At 42.4% G+C, this 27,663-nt stretch overlaps 1 protein-coding gene across 10 annotated transcripts in view; it reads left to right on the forward strand.

Annotated features, from left to right (window-relative positions):
* Positions 1–24,202, forward strand: part of scrib (scribble planar cell polarity protein) — a 78,621-nt gene extending 54,419 nt beyond the window's left edge. For 2 of the 10 annotated variants that reach the window (XM_039617317.1, XM_039617320.1), the window contains 20 exons: positions 52–345; positions 455–643; positions 864–983; positions 2,246–2,302; positions 2,864–2,920; positions 4,239–4,319; positions 9,071–9,142; positions 9,819–9,872; positions 10,356–10,478; positions 12,597–12,647; positions 12,868–13,032; positions 13,901–14,060; positions 14,158–14,353; positions 14,436–14,525; positions 14,713–14,895; positions 16,314–16,453; positions 16,593–16,630; positions 17,147–17,221; positions 19,329–19,386; positions 22,211–24,202. In XM_039617317.1, the coding sequence (XP_039473251.1) occupies positions 52–345; positions 455–643; positions 864–983; positions 2,246–2,302; positions 2,864–2,920; positions 4,239–4,319; positions 9,071–9,142; positions 9,819–9,872; positions 10,356–10,478; positions 12,597–12,647; positions 12,868–13,032; positions 13,901–14,060; positions 14,158–14,353; positions 14,436–14,525; positions 14,713–14,895; positions 16,314–16,453; positions 16,593–16,630; positions 17,147–17,221; positions 19,329–19,386; positions 22,211–22,338 (2,331 nt within the window). In that variant the 3' untranslated portion in view covers positions 22,339–24,202. Of the gene's footprint in view, positions 1–51; positions 346–454; positions 644–863; positions 984–2,245; positions 2,303–2,863; positions 2,921–4,238; positions 4,320–9,070; positions 9,143–9,818; positions 9,873–10,355; positions 10,479–12,596; positions 12,648–12,867; positions 13,033–13,900; positions 14,061–14,157; positions 14,354–14,435; positions 14,526–14,712; positions 14,896–16,313; positions 16,454–16,592; positions 16,631–17,146; positions 17,222–19,328; positions 19,387–20,078; positions 20,109–22,210 lie in introns of all 10 variants that reach the window. The other 8 variants (XM_039617323.1, XM_039617318.1, XM_039617325.1 and 5 more) reach the window with 8 other exon arrangements.
* The last annotated feature ends 3,461 nt before the right edge of the window (positions 24,203–27,663 follow it).

The raw sequence follows: 27,663 nt of genomic DNA on the forward strand, positions 1-27,663 counted from the left end.
TCATCTCCTGAATATGTTGCATGACTCCGTGACTTCACCTCATTTCTTCAGGTGATTCCTCATGGGTTGGCAAGTCAATGTGGCCTCCGTGTTGGCGACCGGATATTAGAGGTGAACAGCATTGACCTGCGACATGCCACACACCAGGAAGCTGTGCGGGCCTTGCTGGCCAACAAGCAGGAGATCCGTATGTTGGTACGGCGGGACCCTTCACCGCCAGGAATGCAGGAAATCATGATCCAGAAGCAGCCTGGAGAGAAGCTTGGTATCAGCATTCGCGGAGGGGCCAAGGGTCATGCTGGAAATCCTTTCGACCCCACAGATGAGGGCATCTTCATCTCAAAGGTTCTTTAGCAATCCAAAGCAACACATCTTGGCATGACTCGGCTTTAATTGAGGTTATTAACAACATGAGAAATGTGAACAAGCTCACATTTTTGACTGTTATCTGCAGGTGAGTTCGACCGGCGCAGCAGCAAGGGACGGCCGGCTGCAGGTTGGCATGCGAATTCTTGAGGTGAACAACCACAGCCTGCTGGGGATGACGCACACGGAGGCGGTGCGAGTGCTCCGTGCTGTCGGGGACTCTCTGGTCATGCTGGTTTGTGATGGCTTTGACCCTCGCAAAGTGGCTGCAGTGGAGGTGAGATGACATGAACAGTCAAATTTGGATAAAAATTTATGTACAGTTTATTATGTACAGCATGAACTTACCAAACCTCTAATCATTCTGTCTTTCTATTAGCTAATGTATGTTCCTTTTTAATATTTACCTGGCTTGATTGTTGAAGTAGAAGGATAGTTTTCAGTTAAAAACTACTCAATTTCCAAAGGTTTAAACTGTACTCTGTGTTGGTTTTCAGGCATCTCCGGGTATCATTGCCAACCCATTTGCAACCGGTATTGTACGAAAGAACAGTATGGAGAGCATTTCTTCTATAGACCGAGATCTAAGCCCAGAGGAGATGGAAATAATACAGAAGGTATGTTTTTACTACAAGTGTATATTTTAACTTCTATGCATAAACTATATATTATATATATATAGAAGATGTTATATAAAAGATGGCCACCACAACATTGATTTTTGGACTCTTTACGCCCAAAGTTTAGCAGTTTAGCTTGTGAATCTAAAAGTGAACTTATATGGATGAGAGGGCAGAGTGTTATCTGCTAAGACCACAGTCGCTCAGATCTAGAGTTGGTAGTTGGTGACTAGTTGCTGGAGGTTACTGGCTTATGCCATGTGAAATCGGTTTCAAAGAGGGCATTGAACAAAACCTTTAACCTTGTTGTTATAGTTTTAGTCACTACCAGATTGGTGTAGTTGCCTCTAGTTTGCATAGAAGACACACACTTGTCTCCAAATACTCCCTGATGAATAAACAGGCAATGGCGAATAATGTGCACCTACCAAATTATGCTTCTAATAGAATCATAAATTAGGATAATGAAGCAGGACATGCTTCAGATCGATGCATCGCTACGTTATAACCATGCAGTGTCCCTCAGTTTCGACTCACTCTTTAACTCCAGCTTCAAAACATTAAGATGTTCAGCCTGCGGCTTCACAGCAGGATTCACTAACCAACTGGTGGCAACACAGTGGCTTCATTCTTTTATATATGGTCTATGATTTGAAGTTAATTTGGCTGCTTGAGAATCTGCAGATTTTTCCACTCGTGCATGAGCTTCATTTTTTCATTACATCACTATCACTGATGTACTTAAGGTCAGGTAATGATGGTGTTGATTTTAACATGCAGAATGCACTTTTGAGACTCCTTGAAGATCCAGCAGATCCACATAAGTGCAGTGCAAAGCTGGTGTACTAACCAAAGCCACTGCCATTCAGCTCAACCTGTGAATCGGATGTTTTATTCAGCAATTCTGCCACACCAGCACAGTGCTTCCACAGCAGTTTGGTGTTAGCAAGTGGAGTTGTACAGATTTACTCATTCCGGGCATGCACGCCGCACGTACCCATCTTTCTATCGGAGCGGCCAGAATGCGCCAGCACAGTTGTTTATTTTGTCCAGATTAGTTTTTGGGAGGCTGCCCGTTCTAAAGGAATGCAGGGTCTGCTGGTTTATTGAATGCCATGTTTCTGCTGTTTCTCTGCACACGTTTAGCCGTAACCACGTCTGCCAGGGCTTATTTACAGAAACTGAATTGCCTCTGCTGAGCTTTACATGATGAACAGTAGCTCTTTAGCATTGTAAGGTTAAATGTTGGTCTTCGTCAGGAGTCTGAGATGGTGAGAGAGACATCACAGTGGGAGCGAGAAGAGATGGAGAAAGTGGTAAGTGAAATTGAAAATCATTTGTTTTGGGAAAGGTAGAGAGCAGATTGATGAAGATGCATCAAGGCAAGAAAACTTGGTTTTTCTTTGCCAGTATAGCTGAAAAGAAATTATACTGGGTCTGCAGGATGGAGTTAGAGTCACATCCTCACGTTTCCCTGTTACCGGGTGAATGAAGCTTCCCCTCTGCACCCTGTGTGGGCATCATGTTTGACAGAACTGTTCCTGCAATGTCCCATCTTGCATGCTTTTTCTGCTCCTATAGCTGATGAATAGAGTACTTTTTAATGTGTGTGGGTTCTATCCTTTCTTTCCCTTCTGTTTCTGTTTTTGTTTTCCTCACCTTTCCTCTACCTTCGGTGCGTTATGTGTGATCCAAAATCATCCAATCATTCCATCTCCATACCACCTTCCGCACTGTTGTTTCTCTTCTCTCTAACACTACTTTCCTCGTCTTCCTCTTTATTTCAACCCTCATCGCATTACTGTGTGGCTGTGTGTGACTGTGTGTCTTCCCCCCCCTGTACTCTTCCTTTTCCTCCCCTTCCTCTCTTGGTGAAGGAGCGAATGCGCTTGGAGCGTGAGGAGGCAACTCGCCTGCTAGAAGAGGAGACTGAGGTGAGATACTCCTCATCGGCAGGTCCTCGGGTGAACTTCCTGTCTGCAGTTTAGCCACAAATGCTAAATGTGTCTTAAACTTTTATACATTTTCTTTTTTTTAAGGGACCCAATTTAAATTGGAATAGTTGTGCTGGAGGTGCCCTGATAAGTGTCCACCTGCAAATGTAACCAAACAAAGGGTACAAACACTTAAATCATAATTGAAGCAACTCCTAAAGGAAAAGGGGGAAATTCCCAGTCTCCTCTTTGACTTTAAGTTTTTTTTTTTAAATTTAAGGATTTAAAAAAATTTTTAAATTTAAATCCTTAAACACAACTCAATCACATGGAAAAACCACCCTTAGATTTATGAAACTTTCACATCTATACATTTAGAGTCAGGAGTTCCAGATTGGTGCAGGTGATTTAAAAACCCTCTGATAAGTGTAGTTAGGCTTATTAAACCTCATCTGAGTTCTGGATTTCTCTTTGCTCTTCAGCGTCTCTAGAAAAGCGCTTTAAAAAAGATCTCTAAACATTTAAACTAAAGCGTTTCACTTTAAGGAAAATCAACTGTGAGTGAGGTCAAATACTGACTGTGAAGCACTTTTTGGTATGAAGGACTGAGCAGCTGTTGCCCACTCATTAAACTGAACTCTAGGTAAGGTAAATGACTTTAATCACACTGGAAATCCAAGAAGAAATGTCTCAGAAAGAAGAGATGCAGTGTTATGAAATGGGGAAAAAAAGTATTGCTATAAAAAAAAAATCTAAGTTAATGGAAATAAAACTCCTATAAGAAGCTGTTTCAGCTCTAACAGGCTGATTCTAGTCTGAGGGTTGTTACCTTTTTCCGGAGTAGAATATTACAGCCGTTAACATACGCCACCTTTATACACCATCTGGATGTTTGCTCAACGAGATAAAAATTATTTGTGGGGCTGTGTTTCACGTACTGATCAAACAATAACCCAATCCACAGATTTGAAGGCTTATTTAAGCTTTATAAAACTGTGACAGTATTTTACAGCTGCTATGTCAGCTAAACATATTTGTCCCTCTAGTCTACATATAATAGGAAACTTTGTTTCTGGACAACCCTGAGGTTTCCTTTGATATTAGACATCAAATCCATGTGTTTAAATTGTCATGCACAGCTGGAAACCTCTTAAGACTACAGAGCAGGAAAATCACTCACAGTCAGCTCAGACTTACAGAAAGTGCAAGTATTGATCTTTCACTTGGTTCCTTGTATTTGTTACGTGCCCACCTGCTCTTTGTAAACTAAACCTCAGTGCAGACCGTCTTACCTCTGGGTCTGTTTATTTCCCATCAGAACATTGGCACTGGACCGCTAAAGCTCGACTACAAAACGCTAGCTGCGCTGCCCACCACGAGTCTGCAGAAGGTCAGCAGGGTGAGTTTTACTTCATGTTTGACTGATTTTTACTTTTCAGAGTTTGTAAAAAGAAAGCAGTCTTCTTGAGTCAGCATTTTGGGAGCGGCCCATGCAGGAAATCGCTTTAAAAGCTCAGAATAGACCCAGAGCCAGTCAGCTGGACCTCTATGAGCACTTAACACCTCCATGATCTTCACCGCAAGTCAACATTGCTGAAGACTAAACCCTGACTACACATACCGTCAGTGCGACGTAACTGAGTCCAGTAAACGTGAGCAGAAGTAAATGAAGAGTCTTACGGGAAGACTAAACTAATCCGGGAAGAATCACAGACGGAAGACTAAAAGAAAAACTACATATAGTGCATAAGATTTTGGGAATGGAAAAAGGCAAAGCCCGAAGTCAGTCTTTGTATTCTGCAAGTGTGAGAGGGGGAGCTGGTGAGATACTGGGAAGGGGACAGCTGTCCACTATCAACTGGCCTATCCTCGGTGATATTTTAAACCTGCATCTGGCTCTGAATTGGATGGAGTCTCTCGGGCGGGTGGGATGCTGGCGGACGGGGGGTGTCGTCTAAGAGGAAAAGACAAGTGTTTCGGTTTGAGTTCCCAGTCTTAAGGGGAATACGTTTGAGTGAACATAGAGCCCTGTGCTTTTACCGTCCTACAGTGAGTATAACGAGTTTAACTGGAGGGAGTTTAAAGATTTAAAGCGACTCTGTTTTCTGTTTTTCTGCTTTCTGTCCTGTTGGTTCTCTCGTCAGTCTTATTTTAATCCAAATTTGTCTGTAATATGGTTGTTTAAAAACATTTTTAAACAGCAAATGTTAAATAATTCGCATTAATAATGCAGCTATGTATGAAAGTTGTAAATTAGCACCAGTACAGGCTTTTTCCTCAGTGTCCTACTTGTCAGTAACCTACATATCGCCTGCAGCTGTTCCTGCTCTGTGTGCTAGAGCTGCTCTGGCACACGTGGTCCTGTTCAGACTGTACTGTAAGAACAGCTTGTTGGTTAGTTACACTCATAGTGGACCAATATTTTAAATTGAAGTGGTTAGTATCTCATAAGCCCTGATTTTGATGGTGAAACACAAGTGGGTGTGCTTCATAGCACTGCTTTGTTGTAAAAATGTTTAAACAAAAGAAGAGGTGTTGCTTAAATATTAGTGATACAAGATGTGATTTATAAGAAGTTGAGATGGATTCAGACCTGAGACCAACCTGCTAAACTGCCAATAGATAAATGCATAGAGGGCCTTGTTTTATTTGAACTGAGTGTGAAGATAGGACAGGGTTGTATTTCCCATTTGTTGGTGTTTAAATCAGCTTTGCTGTTCTCTCTCTACTGTTCCTTCATAATAAAACCTTTCTAAAATAAATATAAAAATAAAAAAGGGTGGTTTAACCAAATTCCTAGAATTTTCCAAGAAGTTTGTCCTGATTTTTAACTCATGTTTACAAAGGGCAAGGTTGAATTTTGAAGTTTGAAACAACTCACGACTTTCTTAATAGCGTGTTAAATGAGGATCATCTTAACTCTGTAAAGCCTGAACTATGAAATAGTTGCCAAAACTGAGAATATTTATAAAACCTTCTGACAAATTAAAAAAAAGAAATTAAATATGAATTTTGCAATAAATTACTTTTAATTTTATCCGAGCAAACGTAATCGAGTCCTTATAACAACTTTTAGATAATGTTTCAAGTGTCTGGGGGGGAAAAAAAATTATATCAACCAATATATCAGAATACCAAATTTGTAAAATTGACAAATGTCAGTATCGGTTTGAAAATCAGTCATTGGTCTTACATTTGTAGTTAAGTCAATTTATTTATAAGCACATTTAAAAACAACACAGGGTAACCAAAGTGCTGTACAAGGTAGCGCCCTAGTTTTATAGAACAAGAGAAAACCTTTCCTGTCCTGTTTTTTCCTGTTATGTTACTTTAGACACACCAACTGTCTGATGGCATATTTTACATCAATTTTATGTGATGTTGCCTAACGTATCCTATTAACGGCCCTAACTGATCCAAATTTTTAGAGTAGGTAAAACTAGTAGTGTTGTGCTCTAGAAATTCCTGACTGAAAATGTGTTAGACCCATTCAAATGTAATTTAATATAATCTGATACTTTCTGTTAGTAAAACTTTTTATTGGTAAATATGTATTTGGTTTTTAAGGACATCCCAAGTCCTGTTTAATAGAGCTATCATTTAATTTTACACAGAAAACATTTTCCATAAATTTTGTTCTAGCATTTCAGACTGTGCTTTCTGTTACTGATTCATGGCATTCACTTAAAGCCGTGACTGAAGTGTTTAAACACTTCAGTTCCCAGGTTGCTTTGGTCTTCCCAGACAGCTCAGCGCGTTGGCATGCCGGCGAACGAGCAGCCTGACTTTGCTCTGTCACAGCGGGGCCCCAGCTGTCCCTCGCAGTCGGTGTCGGTGCCAAAAGGGCACTCGTTCACATTCCACCTCGCTGACCCTCATCGCAGCGCCGACTCTGACAGTACAGAGCTGCCTTGCTGCTTCACAATGCTCGCTGTATTCTTAGTGTGGCTATTTCGATTATCACCAGATATGTCAAGGCCATGTGGGATAAATTCCACTGCAGTTTGTCTGGGCTGACCTGAAGATTTTTAACGATTTTAAGGTCTTAAGTATGTGAAACGGAACATGGCTGAGATTCAGTTTCAGAGTGAACGTTGGTTTAAAAGCTGCGTAGTCTCTCAGCTGTGACACGAGCAGAAGTCGTCACTGTTAAGTACAGGAGGGGCTGAAGGTGTGCTGGAGCCTGAATGTCTCACTGATCTGATAATGTTTATTTAAAGCAGATGCTAGGAGTGTGGGCTGCGGCGAGTCTTGAATGATGGCCGCTGGGAAACGTATCTTAAAGGCTTCGGGAAAGATTTAGTGACGCGAGCGACTCTTTTTAGCACCAAGATGCTTCTATGTCGAGCTTCTCTTTTTTTCTCTGTGACAGAAACGCCCTCGCACGTTTTAGAGAATGTATCAGGTACTACATGAATGTACGTATTCAGTGTCCAGATATTGTATTGATTGTGCTTAATTAGTTTCAAGCTGACCCTAAAAGGCGAGTTTATAATATTCAATTTAATCTTCTAACAACTGGCCCGTTGGGTGATTCACCATCAACAGCATCTTCATCCAGTTCCTTCTAACTAACAATGAGTTCAGGATCAAAAGCAGGGCTTAAATGACAAAGCCCTAATCCAAAGTTCTTTTAGGGTTTAATAGCAAATATTTAATAGAAAAATCTATTTGATTGGAAGATTTAAGGGTTAGAATTGATCAATATAAGTGCATCTTATCCTGTAAGTTTAATCCTATTAAAAGTTACGCATTTAAAATAAAATAAAAAAACTGACATTTTTATTATTGTTTATAAACCAGTCATAACCCATCTGGTGTACCTGTAACTGTAAGATTGATTAATCTATAATATTTTGAAAATAATAGTTGAAGTCCTACAAACAGGCCACTAATGTTTTTTAAGGAGCTGCTAGGTTGGCACTTCTATTGGAGGGAAATTAAAGATGAACAGAAGATCATTGCACTTCCAATACCTGCAAAAACCAGTTAGCCCGTGCAAGGAGGGATTTCAGTGAGCGCACCTGAGATCACATACAGTTAAAATTTTAGAGTTACAAATTTAGTTTTCTGCTGCTGAAATCGGTGCCCCTTGGTCTCTGCAGTAACTTTAGTGAGAACATCGAAACCTGTAAGGAGGGAATTGAAGTGGTAATGAACTTGTTTTGTCGTTTAATCTAACTGAGAGCAGCTTCCTTTCTTCTCTGTATTCTGGAGTTCTTTAGCTTTTCCTGTCACTAGTTTACTGTCTGTCTGTCCCCCCTCTTTCCTCTGCTGCTGTGCAGTTTTCTGTCACTCTGACTGATCCTATGGAGGCCCCCGTGCAGGCTCAGTACACAGCTCCTTTAAAGCCCCTAGGCTTTGGTTTAGATGAACCTTCTAAGCCCCTCAGCCACTTGGACCCTGAGTCCAGCTCCAGTCTGAACTCGGACCCCAGCTATCTTCAAGGATCCCATTTCTCCCCTGATGGGACCTCCACCTCTCAGAGTACTGGCTCGACGACACCTCTTAATTCATCCCTTGCACCTGAAGAAGAGGAGTGCCTGGTGGACTCTCAGTCGATCTGCTTCAGCGAGAACCCTTTCTTGGTGGCTAATCGCAAAGGAAAAGGTCTTCCTCCCAGAGAGCAGATCCTGTCGGGGCCTCCGGTGGGGTACGGCAGACAGGGGCAGCTGCAGCCCTGGCTGTTCAGCAAGGCAAGAGAGACGCCCGCCTGAGTGTGGTGTTTAGGCAGCATGGTGTGTTAACAGAAAGCTGCACTCTGAGATAAATACTCTCAGTTGGATGGTTCATGTGAAAGCATTTTTCTTTTCTCTCTAGGATGCCCTTTGGCCAATTCATGCATATTAATCCTGTTTTAATAATAACCAGCTGAACGGTTGCATGTTTTTACTGTGAGCACAGAGCTTGTGGCACCTCGTGAGGTATTTGTGAGTCTGTGATCAGGATCGACTGGAATGTCTGAGCCGACAGCTGTGAGGAGGAGGGTCACGAAGGAGCACGGCCTGCAAAGAAAAGCGCATGTTTAGGGAGGCGTAAATTCACAGCTGGACTAAACAGTTTTTTGTTTTTGTTTTGTTTTCTGCTCTGTGTTTTCAGTGAAACTCAGAGCGGCTGTTAAATTTGTGTCCTTACTTTTTGTTTTTCCAGGCGCCTTCCTCTGATTTCACCAGGACGGAAAGCCCAATCAGGGAAGCCCCTTACTCTCCTACTATCCAACCGGTAAGCGGCTCTTAAACCCAGCTTTCTTCTAATATTTATCGCCTGCTCTCATACCATTTTTTTTTTTTATTTTTTTTTTTTAATCCTTTTTCCATGAGTGACTTGTAGCTCTTTTTAGAGGAGGTATTTGACAGTTTGACCTCTCCTCCCACCCTTAGCCCAGCCACCACTCCTCCAACAGCTCCCTGTGTGCAGGCAGGGAGACCCGCTTCGTAAGTGGGGCATGTGGCCCTTTCAGCTCTGGCCTGGATTTCTTTTTTAGCTCACGCTGCTCTGAGCTCTCTGACAGTAAAACATAACTAGCTGAGTGGTCTGAAAAGCATGTGACTGCTTCTCCATAGCCAGCTGATTACTGATGGTTTGCCTCATGCAGACTGGAGAAATAGATCTACTGACCAGCTATGGCTTAATATTTTCTTGCTGGGTGATCCTTTTTGTTCTCCCCTTGAGCTTTATCAATCTACGTTGCATATTATGACCACCGTCCCACATTTGGTGATCATATTAGCTCAAGGTAAACTCTGGTAGCTTCGAGTTTTCTGAAGAGTGTCTTTATGTGGCCTGGCATCATCCTAAAGAAGCCCCTTAAGTTTAGATTTAGTGACTTTATTCACTGTGCTGCTGATCCATGCATTTCTGTGTCATTGTCATGGCTTTGTTTTAATTTTCGTTGCAGGCAAATATTCATTACACCTCCACTCCCACTGTCAAGGACAACACCTCATCATCAGTGAGTGTCTCCAGAGCTCAGAAATAGCTGTTTTAGGATGATGTATTTTGCAGTATAAGAGTAGAGCCCAGTTTGCGTCAGTTTAACCACATATATGAAGCTATTTATGGTCTTGTATTTGATAACCTACTGGTTACTATACAGGTGGGTGGCAAAGTGATGGAATTATTTCCTAGGAACAGTTAAATAAAGTCTAAAATCTAAACATATATATTTCATACATACAGTCTAGCCAGTATAGTATTGCATGCTAAAGTGCTAAACAGACCCTTAAAGCCTCTTTAGGTGCTCAGATTCGCCACACCTGAAGTAGCTCTGGAGGAGGCGGAGCTTGATGTTAATCATATTCTATAAAATCTGCACACATGCTCAGATGCATTTCACTTATCAACTCCACCCACTTTCCATTCATTCTAATTAAACTTCATCAACTTAAGAACCAGTTCGCTTATATTTTACTATCAATATTTGTTTTCCTTCCAGACGCGACCAGGTGCCATCCAGCCAGTGGGGCGTGTTCGGCCCAGCAACTCACCCGCCACGCCAGACGGCCACAGCCCCAACCCCTTTCAGCATGGCCCCTCCCCCTTCAACTCCCAGACCTCTGTAAGACCCCTCACCACCACGTAGGGCTGTTCTCTCTCTCTGCTGTTGCCGTCCGTGCCACATGCTGTGACTACACAGCCTAAAAAATAATAATAGTAATAATACTAAAAAAGTGCAGCAGTTACAGATAATTATGGCACACAAATGAGTTTCAAAGAAGTTAAAACCAAAGACTGAAGTGTTTGAGTGCACAGGGGAGCTGAGTGTGTTCAGCCCCGGGCACACCTGGAGGTTGTAATTATTTGAGCTCTACCTGAAGACTCGACCCAGAATAACTCCTAAAAGTTAACCGCATTTTGAAATATTCGCTCATTTCATTCTATCGACAAGTAGCTCAGGTGAATCAGAAAATACTGATGAATCTATGATTTCATCTCACGTCTTCCTGATTGTTTCGTAAAGTTGCTCATTGACGGGAAAAATCTTCCATTGCTTTGAACTCTCCAAGCCCTACTGTCTGTCTTTTTTGGCATACTCCCTCCTCTCTCACATGAAACCAGCTGCCATGCTCTTCACCTGTTCTCCTCCACAGTCTTCTTCAACTTTGCTGGTTTTTTTCATAGTCTGTCCTCTCCTCCATGTCTCTGTCTGTCTGTCCCACCCCCCGCCTCCTTTACCATATCGACCCCCCCACCCTCCCTCCGTGACCCCTCCCCACGCTGCAGCCTCGCGCCCCCTCCCCCTCCTCGCCCGACGAGTTTCCCATGAATGTCAAGCAGGCATACAAGGCGTTTGCCGCCGTGCCTCGCTCACTGGCAGTGCTGGAGCCGCCGCAGGTAGGCCGTGCTGTCCGGACCCGACCGGGTCACTACAACAACACAAGCATGCTGTGCTGCCTGGTTGGTCTCGTGCCGCATCCTCCTGACTGGAGCAGGCTGCGCTAAATGAAGCCTGCGCCTTGTTGGGGGGGCCTGTGACGTGCTGTGACGTGTGGAATGCCTTCGTTGCCATCATCTGTCGTATTGGTGTTGACTCTCGATCCATCCATCCGTTCATGTGTGGCTCGTGTACTAATATTCAGTCACATTTATTTAAAAATATATTACACCCCTGTGCAATATCGCTTAAATGTGAAATGATTCAAAAGTGCATTGTCTCTGTCCTTCAGCAAAGTAGTTTTTCATCCCCGACTGATTGCCCCCCTGAGCCTGGTTCTGCTGGAAATTTCTCCCTGTTAAAAGGGAGTTTTTCCTTCCCACTGTCGCCAAACCGCTTGCTCATAGGTGGTCTATGAGCACCTTATAGGTCATATGATTGTTGGGGTTTTGTCTGTTTTCTTTGTATTATTGGAGGGTCTTTAACTTGCAATATAAAACACCTCAAGGCAACTATTGTTGTGATGTGATGCTATATAAATTACATTGAAATTAAGTGGATAGTTTTTGCCAGTCGTGGTTTGAAAACTAAATTAATATAAATATATATTGTAACATTAATGATGAATTGTACATAGAGAAGGTTTAATACCCAGCAGGGTGCTTCATAAAGGTCACCCAAACTTGGTCTTGTTGAAAATATGTAGCATAATTAACCTAGCATGCAAACACTAAATGTCAACAAACAAGCACACATTGAACGCAGTTATAAGGTTGCCGTTCAGTACTCAATTGAACTGTCAAATGTACAAATGTACACGATTGTGGGATTTGTATAAAACATTTTCTGTAGTTTCTGTCTGTATTTAGAAATCAGTTGACAGTTATTTGCAAACCTTCACCAGGCTTTGTGACTATAGCAATTGTTCTGGAGACAGGTTGCCTCCCACCAGGGCGTAGTGGGAGGCAACCTGTGGCATCACCTTGTGATCAAAGTGGTCAGCAAGGTTTCCACTTCCTTAAAAATCCCAGGTGTGCTGAGTCCTGTCTTAGTGACCACAGATGTATTCACTTTGGCCTGTATTTTCAGAAAAGTTCTTCTACTCTGTTTGTTTTTCATTGTTCATCTTATTAGCAATGTAGTTACACTTTTCAATCATTTGACGTGATATTGCAGGGGGGTGTGCTGACTTCTGTACGTACTGTGTATCTGTTAATCAGTCTGTCCTCTGTAGCCATTTCTGTCCTGAGTCATTTTTGTGTCCTTCATGTTGCTAACACTCATTTCTTGCACTACCAACAGGACCTTTATGGCACAAGGAACAACTTCCAACCAAAGCAACCTTCTCCAGAGGTGAGTAAGCACATCACAGGTGTCTGCTGTACCACGTTGACCAGAAAATAAAGACGGCAATTGTTTCTAGACATTTAGTTTCTAAAAGTCTCCCTCTACAGTTTCATTATATTTGAGTCAATATGGTGTTTAAGAAGTGAGTATTGAAGCTGTAGCTTTGCACATCTGCTCAAAGCGTGCTGCACTGATCATCTGGTGATGACCTGTGTGGCCTTTTCAGCCTGATTTGAACAACGAGGTGTTTGATGACACCGATGGTCGGGAGGGAGCTGGCGAGGGTCTGACCGGCAAGGTCTCCCCTCGGCAACCCCTCTTATCAGACCGTCGTGAGTATATGAGCTTTGCAGCAGTGCCGCGCCGCTCCACGCCTTCCATGGACCTGCAGGTACCCACCGCCTCCACCACAGCTAGAGCATCCCTGTGCTCATGTGCTTGGCTTGACCGGTGGTGGGGTCTGTGCTCCTACAGGTTGGGAGACAACTATGCTACTTCTGTCAGGAATTGGGAGCGTCAGTTATTTGATGTAATGTAGCTTAATGGTGCTGGGTTATATTTTATGGCTGTTCTTTTTTTTCGTCCTCTTTGGTCTGAGATGCTTTTCTTGCATCTTTAACGACATCTTTTGACCTTCTCGCGAACGTCTCTGCAGCTTTAATTAGTCGGAATTAGTGCTGCGAGGACTTTCTATGTGTAGATGATCCTGCATTTAACATCTTCCCGGACACCAGAGTTTTTTTTTGTGCTTTTGCTTTATCACAGAAAATGAACTCTAACATTTGTTCTGTTCAGCAGGGTAATTTTCCACAAGTTGACACCACTGTTATGATTTTTGAAGCATAAATGCAATTGCAACAACTAAAAGTGCCAACATGGGGTGGAAGGGAACTAAACCACAGCTGCATGACCTGAATTTCACCAACACCACTAACCTCCTGTGTTCATTTTGATAACTGTAAAAGTCCTTGTCGTCTCATTTAGCCACTTCTCTGTGGGATATTTACTGGGGTGTTGTATATTTTAGAATAAAATCTGTGGAACTGTGTGTTAAACAGACATCTTATTTCAAGCATCTAACCAAAAACCTTTATAGATTTAAAGACGAAGGAACCTGATGTGCAAAAATGCTGACTCATGCAGACTTCAGCATTTAATGCTGCAACACTATACAGATGTTATTATAATATGCAAGCGCTCTAATTTCAGCATTTATCTCTTCTAATTTTGTTCATTTTGTCCTGATTTTGATGCCACAGAGCCCATCATTTGGTGGTAAGCACAGCCCAGAGCAGCGCTCTTTCAGGGACAGACAGAAGTACTTTGAGATCGACGTGAAGCAGCAGACGCCAGAAAAACCCAAGCCTCGAGTCTCCCTCGTCGGGGAGGATGACCTCAAGAAAATGAGGGAGGAAGAAGGTTTGTTTCCTGAGTGTCCTTCGTAGCCACATGCAGCTCGCATCTAAGGAATGTGTTCAAATCAGTGGAGTGTGTTTACATGATAATCTGTTACCAGAGAGGAAGTTTGAGCAGCGAGCGCGGGAGTACTTAATGGATGATGACGACGAGGATGAGGATGAGGAGGACCTGGCTAAGCAGGTGGCACAGATGAAGGCCACCGGAAAGGTGTTGCTGGATGGAGTGGAGTACAAAGTGGAGCCGGTGTCCACCCCATCGCAGCACTGCTCCACACCACCAAACTACAGCTCAGGGTGGGAAGCTGTGTTAGACTAATCTATTTTTCTTTACACTTTCTTCTGCACACTGAAGACTAATTGTTCGTTTTGCATGAAGGCCTTCCTCAGTAGATGGCAAGGGAGACTCTCAGAGGAATTCATTGGAGGACAGCTTCAGGCTGGAGCAGAGGCCCAACTCAATGACTGGGTAATTACAACACACAGGACGACATGTTTACGTGCTGTTAGCCACTGATCACACTCCTCACGTCATCCTCCCAGTGCGGCGGTCAGTTTTTAAGCTGCAGAATTTTCAGTTTCTCCCTCTGATGATTGAACTCTGAGCTCACTCAAAGCCTAGAAACCAAACTAACTGCACCCGTCTATCCCGTCAGTCTCATCCCAGCTTACCCCGGGGAGTCAGCAGCTCCCATCCGAACAGCCAAAGCAGAGCGCAGACACCAAGAGAGACTTCGTATGCAGAGCCCCGAGCTGGCCGTGGCACCTGACAAGGACCTGTCCCCTGCAGAGAAACGAGCCCTGGAAGCCGAGAAGAGAGCAATGTGGAGGGCAGCACGGTAATACGACCATGCCACACGTTAAACAAGGATAATAAAATAAGTAGAGTGTAATGCTTTCAGGGCTAAACCTCGATTTGTGGATTTATTTCAGCAGTTTTTGAGTAACAGGAGACTTAACTTGGATGGTAACTTTGGAAGACGGCAGCATCCACACGCAAAGAAAAACGCGTACCGAAGGAAACCAAGGATCAGATCAGACTTTTATAGTTGCAAATTTCTTTTTTTTTAACGACTTCTTTAAATTCCGATGTTCTGAAACACTTCTGTCCCACGTTTCCTGTTACAGTTTGTCAAGCTAGTAAATAAAAGGCTTCAAGAAGTTACTTTTTGTCAAAGCAAACGTAAATTCTCGGTAGATTTAGTTTAGTGACAGCACTATCCTGCGTGTGTGGTCAGTCTGTGTCTCTGTCTCACTGTTACTGTGTCTAAAAATGGTCTTATTTATCATTTCTGGCTCTCCTACTTATATTGGTGTTTTACCTTCCATTCTTTGGTTTTCTTCTCTTTGTCTGTGTGCCTTTCTTCCTGTCCTCCTCCACCATTCCTCCGTCATCCTGGCGTACCCTTTTTTTATTCCACTCCCTCCCTCTCTCTGTGACCTTGTGGGGCACAGGCCCTATGGCCTAGAGGAGGATGTTAGGCAGTATGAGCAGGACCTGGCTAAGAGGCTCTACCAGGCCCGAGTGAGGGCATCTCAGGGCACGGCCGCGGCACCCCAGCCCCCCACTTCCTCCTCTACCTCCTCCTCTGCAGCCTCCCAGCTCAGGTCTGCTCCTCGGCCCCGGCCGCCAGGGCCAGATGCACGGCATCGTGGGGTTGTGCTGGGGTGCTTTGATATTTGGGGTACTTTGCTAGAGGCCGAGTTCGGAAAGGTCCAAGCAAGCACTCGCAGCAACACTGACAGTGCTTCCGCTGCCTTTCCAGTGCCGTACTGCTTCTGCACGTCTCTGCTGTTTCCCATCTCCAGCTCCTTTTGGTTCCCGCCTCTCTTTTCTTTTCTCTGTCTAGTCTTCCACCCTCGTTCTGCAGAACTCTTCGTTTTCATTTGTGCCTTGCTGTTCTTTTTGTACTGTTACTAACACGTGATCCGCAGTAAGTACGCAAGCTTTCTGTGAGCTGAGGGTACGCCTACTAGCAGTAGGTAGTCCCTTTTCCTGGAGTGCATCCTTATTTTTTGCTTTGAAATTACATTTATTTTATTTTATTTTATTTTTTTTAATCACAGCAAACCAGGACAAGGAACACCCCAAAATTAGCAGTGATTGGCCTGCACCCACCCGTAGTGGTGTGCACATGTGTGTGTGTGTGTGTGAGAGAGAGACGGTGTCAGTTTTTTGTCTCTCTATTTCTGTTAACGTTGGACTTTATTAAATGCCTTTGAATATTTTTTTTGATTGCGGTCGTTCCTCCTGCAGAATGAAGTCTCTGGAGCAGGATGCACTGAAGGCTCAGATGGTCATCGCCAAGTCTCGGGACGGGAAGAAACGTGGGACACTAGATCAACTGACAGAGTCACCCTCGCCTGCACCAACGCCCTCTCCCACTCCTATGGAGGGTAAGAAGCTGCTGCTAAAGGAAACTGTATCTTGTTTTTTATGTTTGTTTTTTCATCTTTAAAAACCTAAAAAGCTCATTTTTCCACCCTTTTTTTTTTTTTCTACCTGCTTAAGCACATTTTTTTGTCTGTTTGGCAGAGCTCAGTCCTCGAGGATTAACCTCGCCAGGCAGGCTGGTAAGATTTAATCCTGAATTCCAGTTTCTTATTGACTGATTTAATTGTTGTTTTTTCCTCCACTTGCTAGTTTGTACTGACTTGGAGAGCTTGAGTCATCATAATATTTTAAAAAAAAAAGCTGTAACACTTACTTTACAGTGTGATTTAATTGAATAAAGGAAATCGTCAGGCTCGTTTTTTCACAAGCTGGAAGAGGTACATTTGCATCAAAATACATTGACATGAATCCACCATCTTGCTCATTGCCACTCTATCCAATCAGAGCTGAAAACACACACACTGCTCTCCCATCAATGCCACAGCTGGCTGTTTAAATCACCCATTTGCCTCTCTGCCCTCCACTCTCCCTCTTCCATTTTATTCTGTCTTTTCCTCTTATTCCCTGACTTTTCCCCCTCTTCCGCTGTTTTCTCTCCTTTCTATACTTTGTCCCACTTCCTCCATGTTCCTCTCTTTTGTTTTCCTTATTTCCCCTCTTCTCCCTCTGCTCATTCCTGTTTGCTATCCTTCTAGTCCGTGTCAACAAAGAAGTTTGACTACCGACAGTTTGCTGCCATTCCTTCTTCCAAACCCGTATACGACATCCAGGTATTGGCTGCATGCCGATCTCCGGGGGCATCAAGCCTCCTCCTCCTCCCTCCCTCCCTTCCCTGGCTTTCCCGTGCTGCCTCTTCCCTCTAGTTTCTGTTAATCAGGAGGGCCTCCCTGTGACTGCAGTCTAGGTTGTCGCTCAGTCATCGATCCGTGCTCTCTCTCCTACTCATGGTGTGTCTCACTAACTCTCACCTGCACAATGAAGGCGGACTTTTAATCTAAATAACAGCACACCACATCAGCCTCCCTCCCTCCCTCTGCCTCACACCTGTGACTCACAAGTGCAACAGCATCTTTAGCTGTATCCATTCACATCTATCTATCTCGCAGCCAACTAATCGGTCGCAAACATTAACGCTCACCAGCTGCTGGGATGCAGACAGGTCTTTGATCCCACTAACCTGGGTGGAAAACTCTGCATCTTATTCACTTTCACACTCACTGCCATCAGTTGTCTTGTTCCACGCATGGGTTGAACATCATGCAGAAGAATGACATGTCCTTCTTGACATTTCCTCTCATCTGCGCTCATCTCATCTCACCCGCTGATCTTCTGTGCTCTCAAGAGGATAACGGTTCAGTTTGTATCCGTCTGTTTGGGGAAGAGTTAATTTCCTCCCGTGTGGAGGAAGAGAAGGGGGAAGCAGGGGAATCTTGGAGTAGAGGTGGAGCAGCAGCGCTTGTTTGCAAGTGGTCGTTTATTTCTGAGTCGAGTATCCGTCGTCTGTGACACCGTCGGTTTACACTGTCTGGGATTCTGGGATATTTATGGATATTACGAATATTTTCAGCTTGTTTGTTTCCTGCACGGCCGTTTAAGCCTTCGGGGGTTTGAGGACTTTTCTTTTCTTTTTCCTCCAAACCTATCTTCAATCTTCACAGAGAACAAATTATTCACAGTTGTAGTTATTCCTTGACTTTATAGTGGCTGTGAACTGAACCCTCCACTGCAGTATATAACATATATATATATATACTTAATATAAGGCAAATTCCCATTTTGAAGTGTCAGGCTAAGGATTTTTACCTTTTTGAAATAAGATGTCACAGATGAGGGTTGGATAGGCCTATGCTCCCCACGTGCATCAGTGAGACTTGCCACGACCTTGCAGATCGGGAACACCCGACAATAGCTGCAGTTTTAGAGATCCTCTGACCCAGTCAGTTAGCCAGCAAAATTTTGTCCTTTCAAACTCACTCAAATCCTTACATTTGCCCATCTTTCCTGCTTCTGACACATCAAATTTGAGGACAAAATGTTCACTTACTCCCTGATATATCCCACTCACTAACAGGTGCCATGATTAAATATCATAATATTATCTCTGATCAGTGTATACAGTCTTCGATCCCTGCAGACAAATTCAGTAGCTTTTAAAATGAAATTTACATGATGTCAATGTCACAGCTGTATTGAAGTCGAGCAAGTTATCCAGCTCCTGAACAGAAGAGTGCGTCGTACACTGATTGATTGAGTCCCCCGTCTCCTAAAGTGGAGTGGAGATATAAAGGGAGCCCTTCACAGCTCGTATCATGGAATAACTCCAACCACAGCTAAGTCTGTGTTTGTGCATTATCTGAAAAACGTCTGAGCCTGTCATGTGTGTCGGCTTCAGTTGAGTGACACATTAAATTCTTTGTGTAGAGTAAATAAATAGATAAATCACTTCCAAGCATGATCAATTTAATTCAAATTAAGCAACAGATGACTCCTCACAGTGCTGCTTGTTTTTTTTGTTTTTCCCCCCGTTGTGCATCGGTGGCATTAGTGCTGTTTCTCTGTTTGTCCTCTCTTTTGTGGGTGTGTCCACCTGACACAAGAAACCTCGACGGCAATGACTTAACCGACGCCCTCTTCTTTAACACGCCCGTTTCTCCTGGGGGAGTAGTTGAGTAGATGTACTCTGGCTTTGTGGCTCTGACAGATTAGGAGCTTCAGTGCTGCCTGCTAAACTGCAGAAAGCAGCTGACATGTTTCCTGACAGTCTCCTACCTTGCCAGCCCCACTACTCACCTGGTGAAGGCTTCCCCTGGGCTACAGGTTATTAAACCCCCGCAGAGTCGGTCCCTGTTAATAAGAGTCTCTTTTTATTTCTTTCAGTCCCCGGACACAACTGACACAGAGTTAAAGTTCATGGATGACGGCTCCAGTAACCCAGGTATGTGGTGCTGATTGTTACGCCCTGAACTGTACCAGAAACCTCATTTATTTGTATGCATGGGCTTCTTCCTGTTTCTGACTTTCAAAATAAAAGTCTTTGACACAGAGTGTGACTACTGTAGTCTTGCAGTAGTAGCGGGAATTCTTGCTGATAAGTAACTGAAAAAAAGAGCTTAAAAAAATGGCAGATTACAGGATTTAAAAAAGTCGTGTCTTTGGATCTATTTCTAAAAAGAAAACAAAAAAATTGAGAAAAAAAACTTCAAATAAGTAAGAATATTGAGACAGTAACCCCAAAGCTTTACTTATGAAACACAAAATGATTGTTTTCAGTGTCAGAAACAAGCTGCCTTACGAGTGTATTGAAAAGTGTCTTTGAGGTATCAAGCAAAATATATATTTTTATTTCTATATAACAAAGATATTGATGTGACCATAATATTCTGACTTCATGTAATGATCGTACAGTCATTTTAATCCAACACCGCCAAGAAAACGTGGCAGGAAACTTCTCACATGTGTAGAACAAATAAAGGTTTCTGGTACAGATGGAGTATGCACTCCTGCTTGTATTTTATTTTATTTTTTTGTTGTCACTTTAAAATATAAATTCTAAAAAAGCTTCACAATCAGGTGAAGTGATAGGTAAAGGAAGTTGTACCTCAACCTCTTCTATCCCCTTTGATTCAGGTGCCTACCTGGGATAAGCGGCTCCTATTGGTAGGATCCTGTGTGCATGTGTTTGTCGCTCTGTGTGTGTGTGTGTGTGTGTGTGTGTGTGTGTGTATGCGAGGAGCGTTTGTCGGGGTGTGTGTCGGGTTGTACATTTACACTCTAACCTGCTGTTTGTGTGGCACAGTTGGGGGTTTGGGTATAAGATGGGTGTGTCCACCTGGGTGTGCTTTGCCGTCTGCTCCCCACCAGACAGGAAGCAGCTACTGATTCGAAGGGACGTTTTATGTGTAAAGGATCAATTTAACCACAATCCTTTGATTTGTGCATGGATTTGTTTTAAATATAAAGACGTGCAGCAGAGAAACCACGTGTGTGTGCTAAAATCTAATCAGAAACTTATTTGCTTTATTTTGAAAGCATGATTTGCTGATTAAAACTGGTTAAGTACAGTTGTGGTCAGAAGTTGACAGTCTTCATGGCCATGAGTGTCTTGGTAATTTGGGGTTTATAATTATTTCTTTGAACTTTTTTTTTTTTCCTGGGGTGGAATGATCGTACGGCTTTAATTACTTTAATTACTTTAAAAAATAAGAACTGGGTGCATAAGTTTGAATTTATTTTGCCTTTTTTCCAGTCCACACAGGGTGAAATGTATACATAGACATAATATAACCACTAATATTTGGTTAAATGTTCCTTATTTGACCACTCTTTGAATTGTTTGGTAAATTGGTTTGTTTTCTGGCTTTGATCTGGCTTTAAAAGCAGGATTGAGGTCGGGTCTTTGGGTAGGCCAGTGGTGTCCAAACCCAGGCCTCGGGGGCCGGTGTCCTGCAGGTTTTAGATATGTCCTTGATTCATCACAGCTGATTTAAATGGCTAAATTACCTCCTCAACATCTCTTAAAGTTCTCCAGAGGCCTGGTAATGAACTACTCATTTGATTCAGGTGTGTAGACCCAGGGTGAGATATGAAACCTGCAGGACACCGCCCCTCGAGGCCTGGGATAGGCCGTTTCGAGAAACTTAATGTTAGCTTCCTTTATTCATTCCTAAATCAGTTGTGGATTGGGATCATTGTCCTGCTGGAACATCCAAGTTTGATCCTATTCCATCCACTTTGTGCAATGTACCAGTACCACCAGTAGCAAAACAGCCCCAGAGCATAATGCTACCACCACCAAACTCGACAGCTGAAAGCTGCACCTTTACTCCTCCAATTGTGCCTCTTATCATTGTGGACAAATAGCTCAGTCTTTGTCTCGACTGGCCATCAAACTTTTCTCCAGAAGGCATTTGGTTTGTCCAAGAGGGCAACTCCAAATTTGAGTCAAGTTTGAAAGTGTTGATTTTGGAGCAGGGCCTTCTTTCTTGGTCGCCACCCGCTCGGTCCATGGCAATGTAAAACAGGCTTCACTGTGGACACTGGTGCTGGTTTGGGTCTTCAGTGTTCCTAGTATGTGTCAATCCAATGAGTGCTGTCAAACAAGCTTTTTATTCTGCAAAGAGAAACTACCAGCAGCACTTAGTCATGATCACTAACTAGAAGTTACCCGGCCTTGTCAATTTAAAAGACTAATTGTTGGACCTATACGATCATTCCACTGTGCAAAAAGAACACCTGAAACTACCATGACATTTACGCCCACGACGAGTGTACGTAAACATCTCACCACAACTGTGTTCATTGCTTTTATCCTCCTGCTCAGCTGACTCAGCAAAGCTTTGGCCTATCTCTTTGCCCTGCAGATGCACACATGTAAAAACTCAGCTACATGATGGTTATGTGCTTCCTTTTTTTTTTTTTTTAATTTACATGATCAGCAGGAACAATCACTATAGTCGAGAAGGGTGACCACTGCAAGTGAAAGGATGTTTAAAACAAGGACTTGGCAGTGAAAACACTTAAGGAATACTGAAGTCATGGGTTTGAGTTTAGCACAGAAATTGGATGCATCTGTTTCCTGCTCGTTTCCAGCTGCTGCTCTAAATGTGGGGTGTCTCTCGCAGGGTCACGGGATTCACAGGGATCTTCTGTCCTGTCGCTCTGATCTTTTCTGCAGCAGATACTGTCACAAGAAAAGATGAGAAATTGCAGCAGCTCAAATGCATTTTCTCTCTCTTTTCTTTTCTTTTCCCCCCTCCCAGGAACCGCCGCGAGCCCCGACGTCACCCCGCTGCCTGCCACCTCCGCCCTGGAGGAGATGGCTCTGTACAGCAACAAGCGCAAACTGAGGCAGGGCCGCCGCAGCCTGGAAACCGCTGTGCCCACATAACACCTCACCAACTGAAGAAAAACCCTGCAGACGTCACGCTAACATACACAACTTTACAAACACTGTGGAGCACTGGCCTCAGAGGGGCGTGTGTCCACAGGAGGTGCAGATTCACCAAACACTACACATGCTGTCAGTAGAGCGAGATTTACTCTGCCGTATGTAACCACTGCAAAGTCTACGACGCTGATAGTCGCCACACAGACACTTAGAAACCCGCGTGCCAGTCTTGCCTTTCCAGTCTGAGGGCCAGTTGCTCAACGGCCCCTCAGCGGCAAGAAAGCACTAGCGTTGTTAGCTAGGGTTGCTACTTATTTTTTTATTTCTCTCCATTTAGCATTCAGTTTGCCTCGTAGAATCAGATCTATTTTAACTAGAGATCAAAGCTTTTAGGTTTTTTTAAAAAATTTGAATTATAATTTCTAAGCCTTCAGTGATTTTTGATGCTTTTAAACAAAACATACTGGAAGACAAACGCAGAAAAGAAATGGGTCATAGCTATACTAACGTTTTCTTCAGCCGACAGGAGTGTGTATGTGTATATATATATACATACACATATATATATTAAACGAGTAGGGAACATCCTGCTACCTTCACTGTCACAAAATGTGGTGAGCTTTTTTTTTTTTTTTTTTTAAAGAGTACATATCATTTTTGCACTGCCACTGATCCGCTTTTTAAAGAACTTATTCCTTCACCCTATCCCGGCCTGGAGGCCAGCTGATAATGCGACTCGCCATCTGTTAATGAGTCACAAAATCACAGCTTTCAGCCGATTATTTGCATATCACTTCATTTTATCTTCGCTTTTAACTCATCAGTTTTGTCTGAGACAGCCATATTTACAAATTCAATTGCCTCAGTTGTTTCATATCCGCTTCACGGGGCCTTTAGCAACGTCGCATTCCTCTGTAGAGAGTATAACTGACTACAGTGGAGGAAGCAGCATGGAGCAGGCAGTTTGGGAGCATGCATTTTGGCATCATTTTAATATTAATGGTACTTATCCTGCCCTGTTAAGGGTAATAGTTGTTTTTTTTAGTCAATGTGAATCACCACTTTCCTTGCATTATGAGGAGGTTTGCCACAGTGATGTGAAGGTAGCAGGTGTGTGTTTTTGTTGTTTTTATTTTTTTGTTGTTTGTTTTTTTTCTGTCTATGGTTAATTTAAATCTGACGCCACTGAAAATCATTTATTATCGTGTGAATAATGTACAAATACTGAAAGGAAAAGCAAAATTTGGGGTGTGAAACTGAGCCAGTCTTGGACCTAGACTAAACACGTGGACTGCTGATGCATCTAGGTTCAGGCAGGCTTGGCGCTGGGATGCTCTCTGCATGTATATTGGTTTGCTAATGGGAGAGCCCTGAGAGGCAGAACCAGTTAGGAAATCCCTCTCAAGACATTGATCTCACTCAGACTCTTCAGCTTACAGCTCGACACAGTGTCAGTGACGGGTATTTCTGCAGAATCACAGCATCGTAGCATTTTGTGTTAATTTAATGTAGTGTCTTCTAATTAAAGCTTTCCATGTTGTTCTCACTGACTGAAATTCAGTTTGATAACATTCGCAACAGCTAATATCTTTTTTTTAAAAATCTTTTAGTAGATAAATCTTTTTTTCCAGATGGGGTTCACTACATTTTTGATGCAGTGTTTCAAGTTTCTGTGTTTAATTCTTTTTGTCTTGAGTTCTCTTCGGGGGCTTTTACTTGCCAATAGGCTGGAGGGGAAAAGGGTCACATGTCCTAGGGTTGAGGGTTATAGCTCATACAAGACTGTAACTAGTGAATTTGTACAACCAAAGAAGTCTATTTTGTGGTTCAGGAATAATAAATTTTACTTTCCATGTAAAAAGCTGACTGACTCTGTTGTGTGTTGTGTGCTGGGTTAACATACAGGAAGAACAAAGAACAAGCAAGACAGCAACAACAAGCAAGCAAGCTGCAAGACATTAAAATGTGTAATGATGTTAGGAACACATATGGGACATGAACATAACCATAAAGTAGAGGGCACGGCTTGTGAGAGATGATGGCCAGATTTTCAGCTATCACCAAACTACAACAGCAGTGACCTCAAGGTGCTTTATATTGTAAGGTAAAGACCTTCCAATAATCCAGAGAAAACCTTAAAAATCAAACGCTCCCCTATGACCAAGCAGTTGGTGACAACGTGAAGAAAAAACTCCCTTTTAACAGGAAGACACCTCCGGCAGAACCTGGCTCAGGGAGGGGCTATCTGCCATGACCAGTTGGGGTGATGGGAGGAAGACGGGATTAAGATGGCTGTGGAAGACAGCCAGAGATTAATAATAACTAATGATAAAATCAGTGGTATAGTTAATGAAGAAACGGTGCATGATGGGAAGTCCCCAGCACTCTAGACCTATTGCATCATAACTAGGGGATGATTTAGGGTCACCTGCTCCAGCCCTAACTATATGCTTTATCTGAAAGGAAAGTAGTGAGTCTAATCTTAACAGTAGAGGGTGTCTGACTCCCTAATCCGAACTGGGAGCTGGGTCCACAGAATAGGGGCCTGAAAGCTGAAAGCTCAGCGTCCCATTCTACTTTTAAATACTCCACGAACTACAAGTAAACCAGCAGTCTGAGAGCGAAGTGCTCTGTTGGGGTGATGCAGGACTATAAGGCCTTTAAGATGAGATGGGGCCTGATTATTGTCCTTGTATGTGATTAGAGGGATTTTAAATTTACTTTGGGATTTAACAGGGAGCTGATGAAGAGAAGCCAGATTGGGAGAAATACGGTAAGTGTGCTTATTTGCACAGAACTGGCAGATGGATGCTGCCTGCAGAACAGTCTTGTGAAAGCTTGCAAAGAGTGCAGTAATGCTAATAGGTTCATATCATTAACTATATGGAAAAAAATGATTAAAGGGTGCAAGTTTAGCTCGCCCAGTTGAGCAGGTCAATTCATCACAAGGCGCAATGCAGAGACCACGTCCGACTACGGGCCCTTTGCTGTCTCTCTCTTCCTGCAAATGCTTTTTTGCGTCTATTTGTCACTATTCTGTCTAAAGATGGACATTTGTATAATTGTTTAAAAAGTAAATATGTTTCTTGGTAACCACTATTCCTGGATGAAGAGCAGTCTGGTTGTCAGATGGATGCAGATCCAGAGTTCAGGTCTCTGGAGAAGACATCAGAGTCTAGCTTCACTTTATTCTGGTTTATCATTAGGCTAGCTTATATGAACAGATCATATCAAGTTAAATTTTCATGTTATTTGAAAACATAAATGCCTGATTGAGCCTCCTGTGGTGGGTTAAAGGGAAGAACAAATTCACCAGTGGTGAAATCTCTCTCAAATCAGTATTACAAGAAAAAGAATCATTCATTGTTGCTTTATTAATGTTTCATTATAAATGAAGCTGATTTTTTTTTATTTTTTAGCATTTTTAATGTAATTTGAATTTTAGTTCTCCTCCCCTTACTTTAGGTGCCAAACCAAAGCAGTGAAAATGCTGCTGAGCAAGTAGGTGGACTAAAATATCATAAAGCAAACTAATGATTAATATACGATGGAGTTTTGTGAGAGAAAAATATGTTAACATACAAGAGATTGAAGATCAATCAGCTGCAGAAAAAGATACAGAAGACAACCAGCTGTCAAAATAAAACAGGAAAGCAGTTTGACTAACAAACTCAAACTTGACATAGAAAGCGTCACGAGGGAAGGCGAGGAAAATAACACAAAATAAACTCAGAGTTGGACTTTAACCTAGAAGTGAAGCCATAAATTCAAACTCCTCTTACTGGGACTGCAAAGCAGACATCGGGCACTCAGGAGGCTGATTTGTTTTAAGATGAGGGGACTCACACTGCTTATGGTGGGAATTATTCTGGCAGCACTGACAGATCTGCCTTTGACAGACTTTTCATTTGCAGAGGTGAGGAAAAATAAAAAATACTAAATGCCACTGTTCTGTAAGGTAATGAAAATACAATCATTTTTATATCATTGCAAAATCAATTATGCCCATTCAAAGTTTTTACTCAGTTTAAATGTCTATTAATAATATTAATATATTATTAAGCTAATTGAGTTGCAGACAGCATGAGTGTAAGCAATAAATTGCTTTGTTACTCAATACTGCAAACAAATACACAGCTTAATCATTCCTGCAATCTTAATAATTAAAATACATATAATTAATTAAACAAATGTGTAATCTCTGCTTGCTTTTGGATCTCAATATCTTCTATTTTTTAGATGATAAATTGGTATAAGTCTGTTTGTTTGATCATGATGTGTCAGTTAAGTGACAGAAAATGATTATTTTAGGCTTATTCTGTTAAGCATTGGAAGTTTTAAGACAAAAAAGTCCTTTATATGATCTGCCAAATGGAAGTGAACACGTTATAACTAAAGCTGCTTTAAATATATTTTTTAGGCTGGATATTTACATATGAGGCCAATGGGAGGTACAAACGGGACGTCCAACTCAACAGTGGTGCGTGAACTTTGAGTGTTTCATGTTTTAATCTGTTTAGGTGAAACTTAAAATCAAATTAGATTTTTACAAATATAAGCAGTGCTGCTCAAATATGAGTAGAATTCTTACTTTAATTATTCAAAGTAAAAATGTCTTTGTTACGGGTTTTTTATTATATAATTGTAGTTTTCAATTGTAAAGTGTGCTCATGTATCAAACTGCTGCTATTTCTAAGGGAGAGGTTAGCTTTTTGATTATGTTTCTGTTTTATTTGAAGTCCAAAGTCGACGACCTTGCAGGAATAAACAAACACATGATTACAAACATTGGAACCTGTTTCCTCATTAAAGTTCAAATGTGCTCTTATTTTAGCCACAAGAGGAAACCGCAGAAAATAAAGTTGTTGCGCAGGTATGTTTCATGAAGCAATGACTGACACGTGAAAAGTGTTGAAATACAAGAGGATGAAGATGCATTTATCATCTGACTCACATTAACATAAAGTGTGGCTGACTTCCTTTTTAATCCCATCAGTGGAATGGCACCATTAGGCCAGTGGAAAGTGATTTTGGGTTCCCTCCTACAGAGCCCCTCCAACAGAGCCCCCAGAAGGACAACAAAGTAAGAAACTGCAGCAAAATAAAGACCTTTAAATACTGCTGACATCCGCTGCTGTTAGAGTAACATGGAAATGAATCTGACAAACAGCCATTATACCCAAGAACAACAACTTATTCTCATTGTGTGTATTCATAGGTGTGCTTGAATTTTATATTAAATATAATTTATATGATCTTTTCCAGGGAAACACACAAAAGTGAAAACACACAGCAGATGGTTCAACTCAACAGAGCAAACACATC

Source organism: Oreochromis aureus, linkage group 9 (genome assembly GCF_013358895.1).
Source record: "Oreochromis aureus strain Israel breed Guangdong linkage group 9, ZZ_aureus, whole genome shotgun sequence".
NCBI classification, from domain to species: Eukaryota; Metazoa; Chordata; class Actinopteri; order Cichliformes; family Cichlidae; genus Oreochromis; species Oreochromis aureus.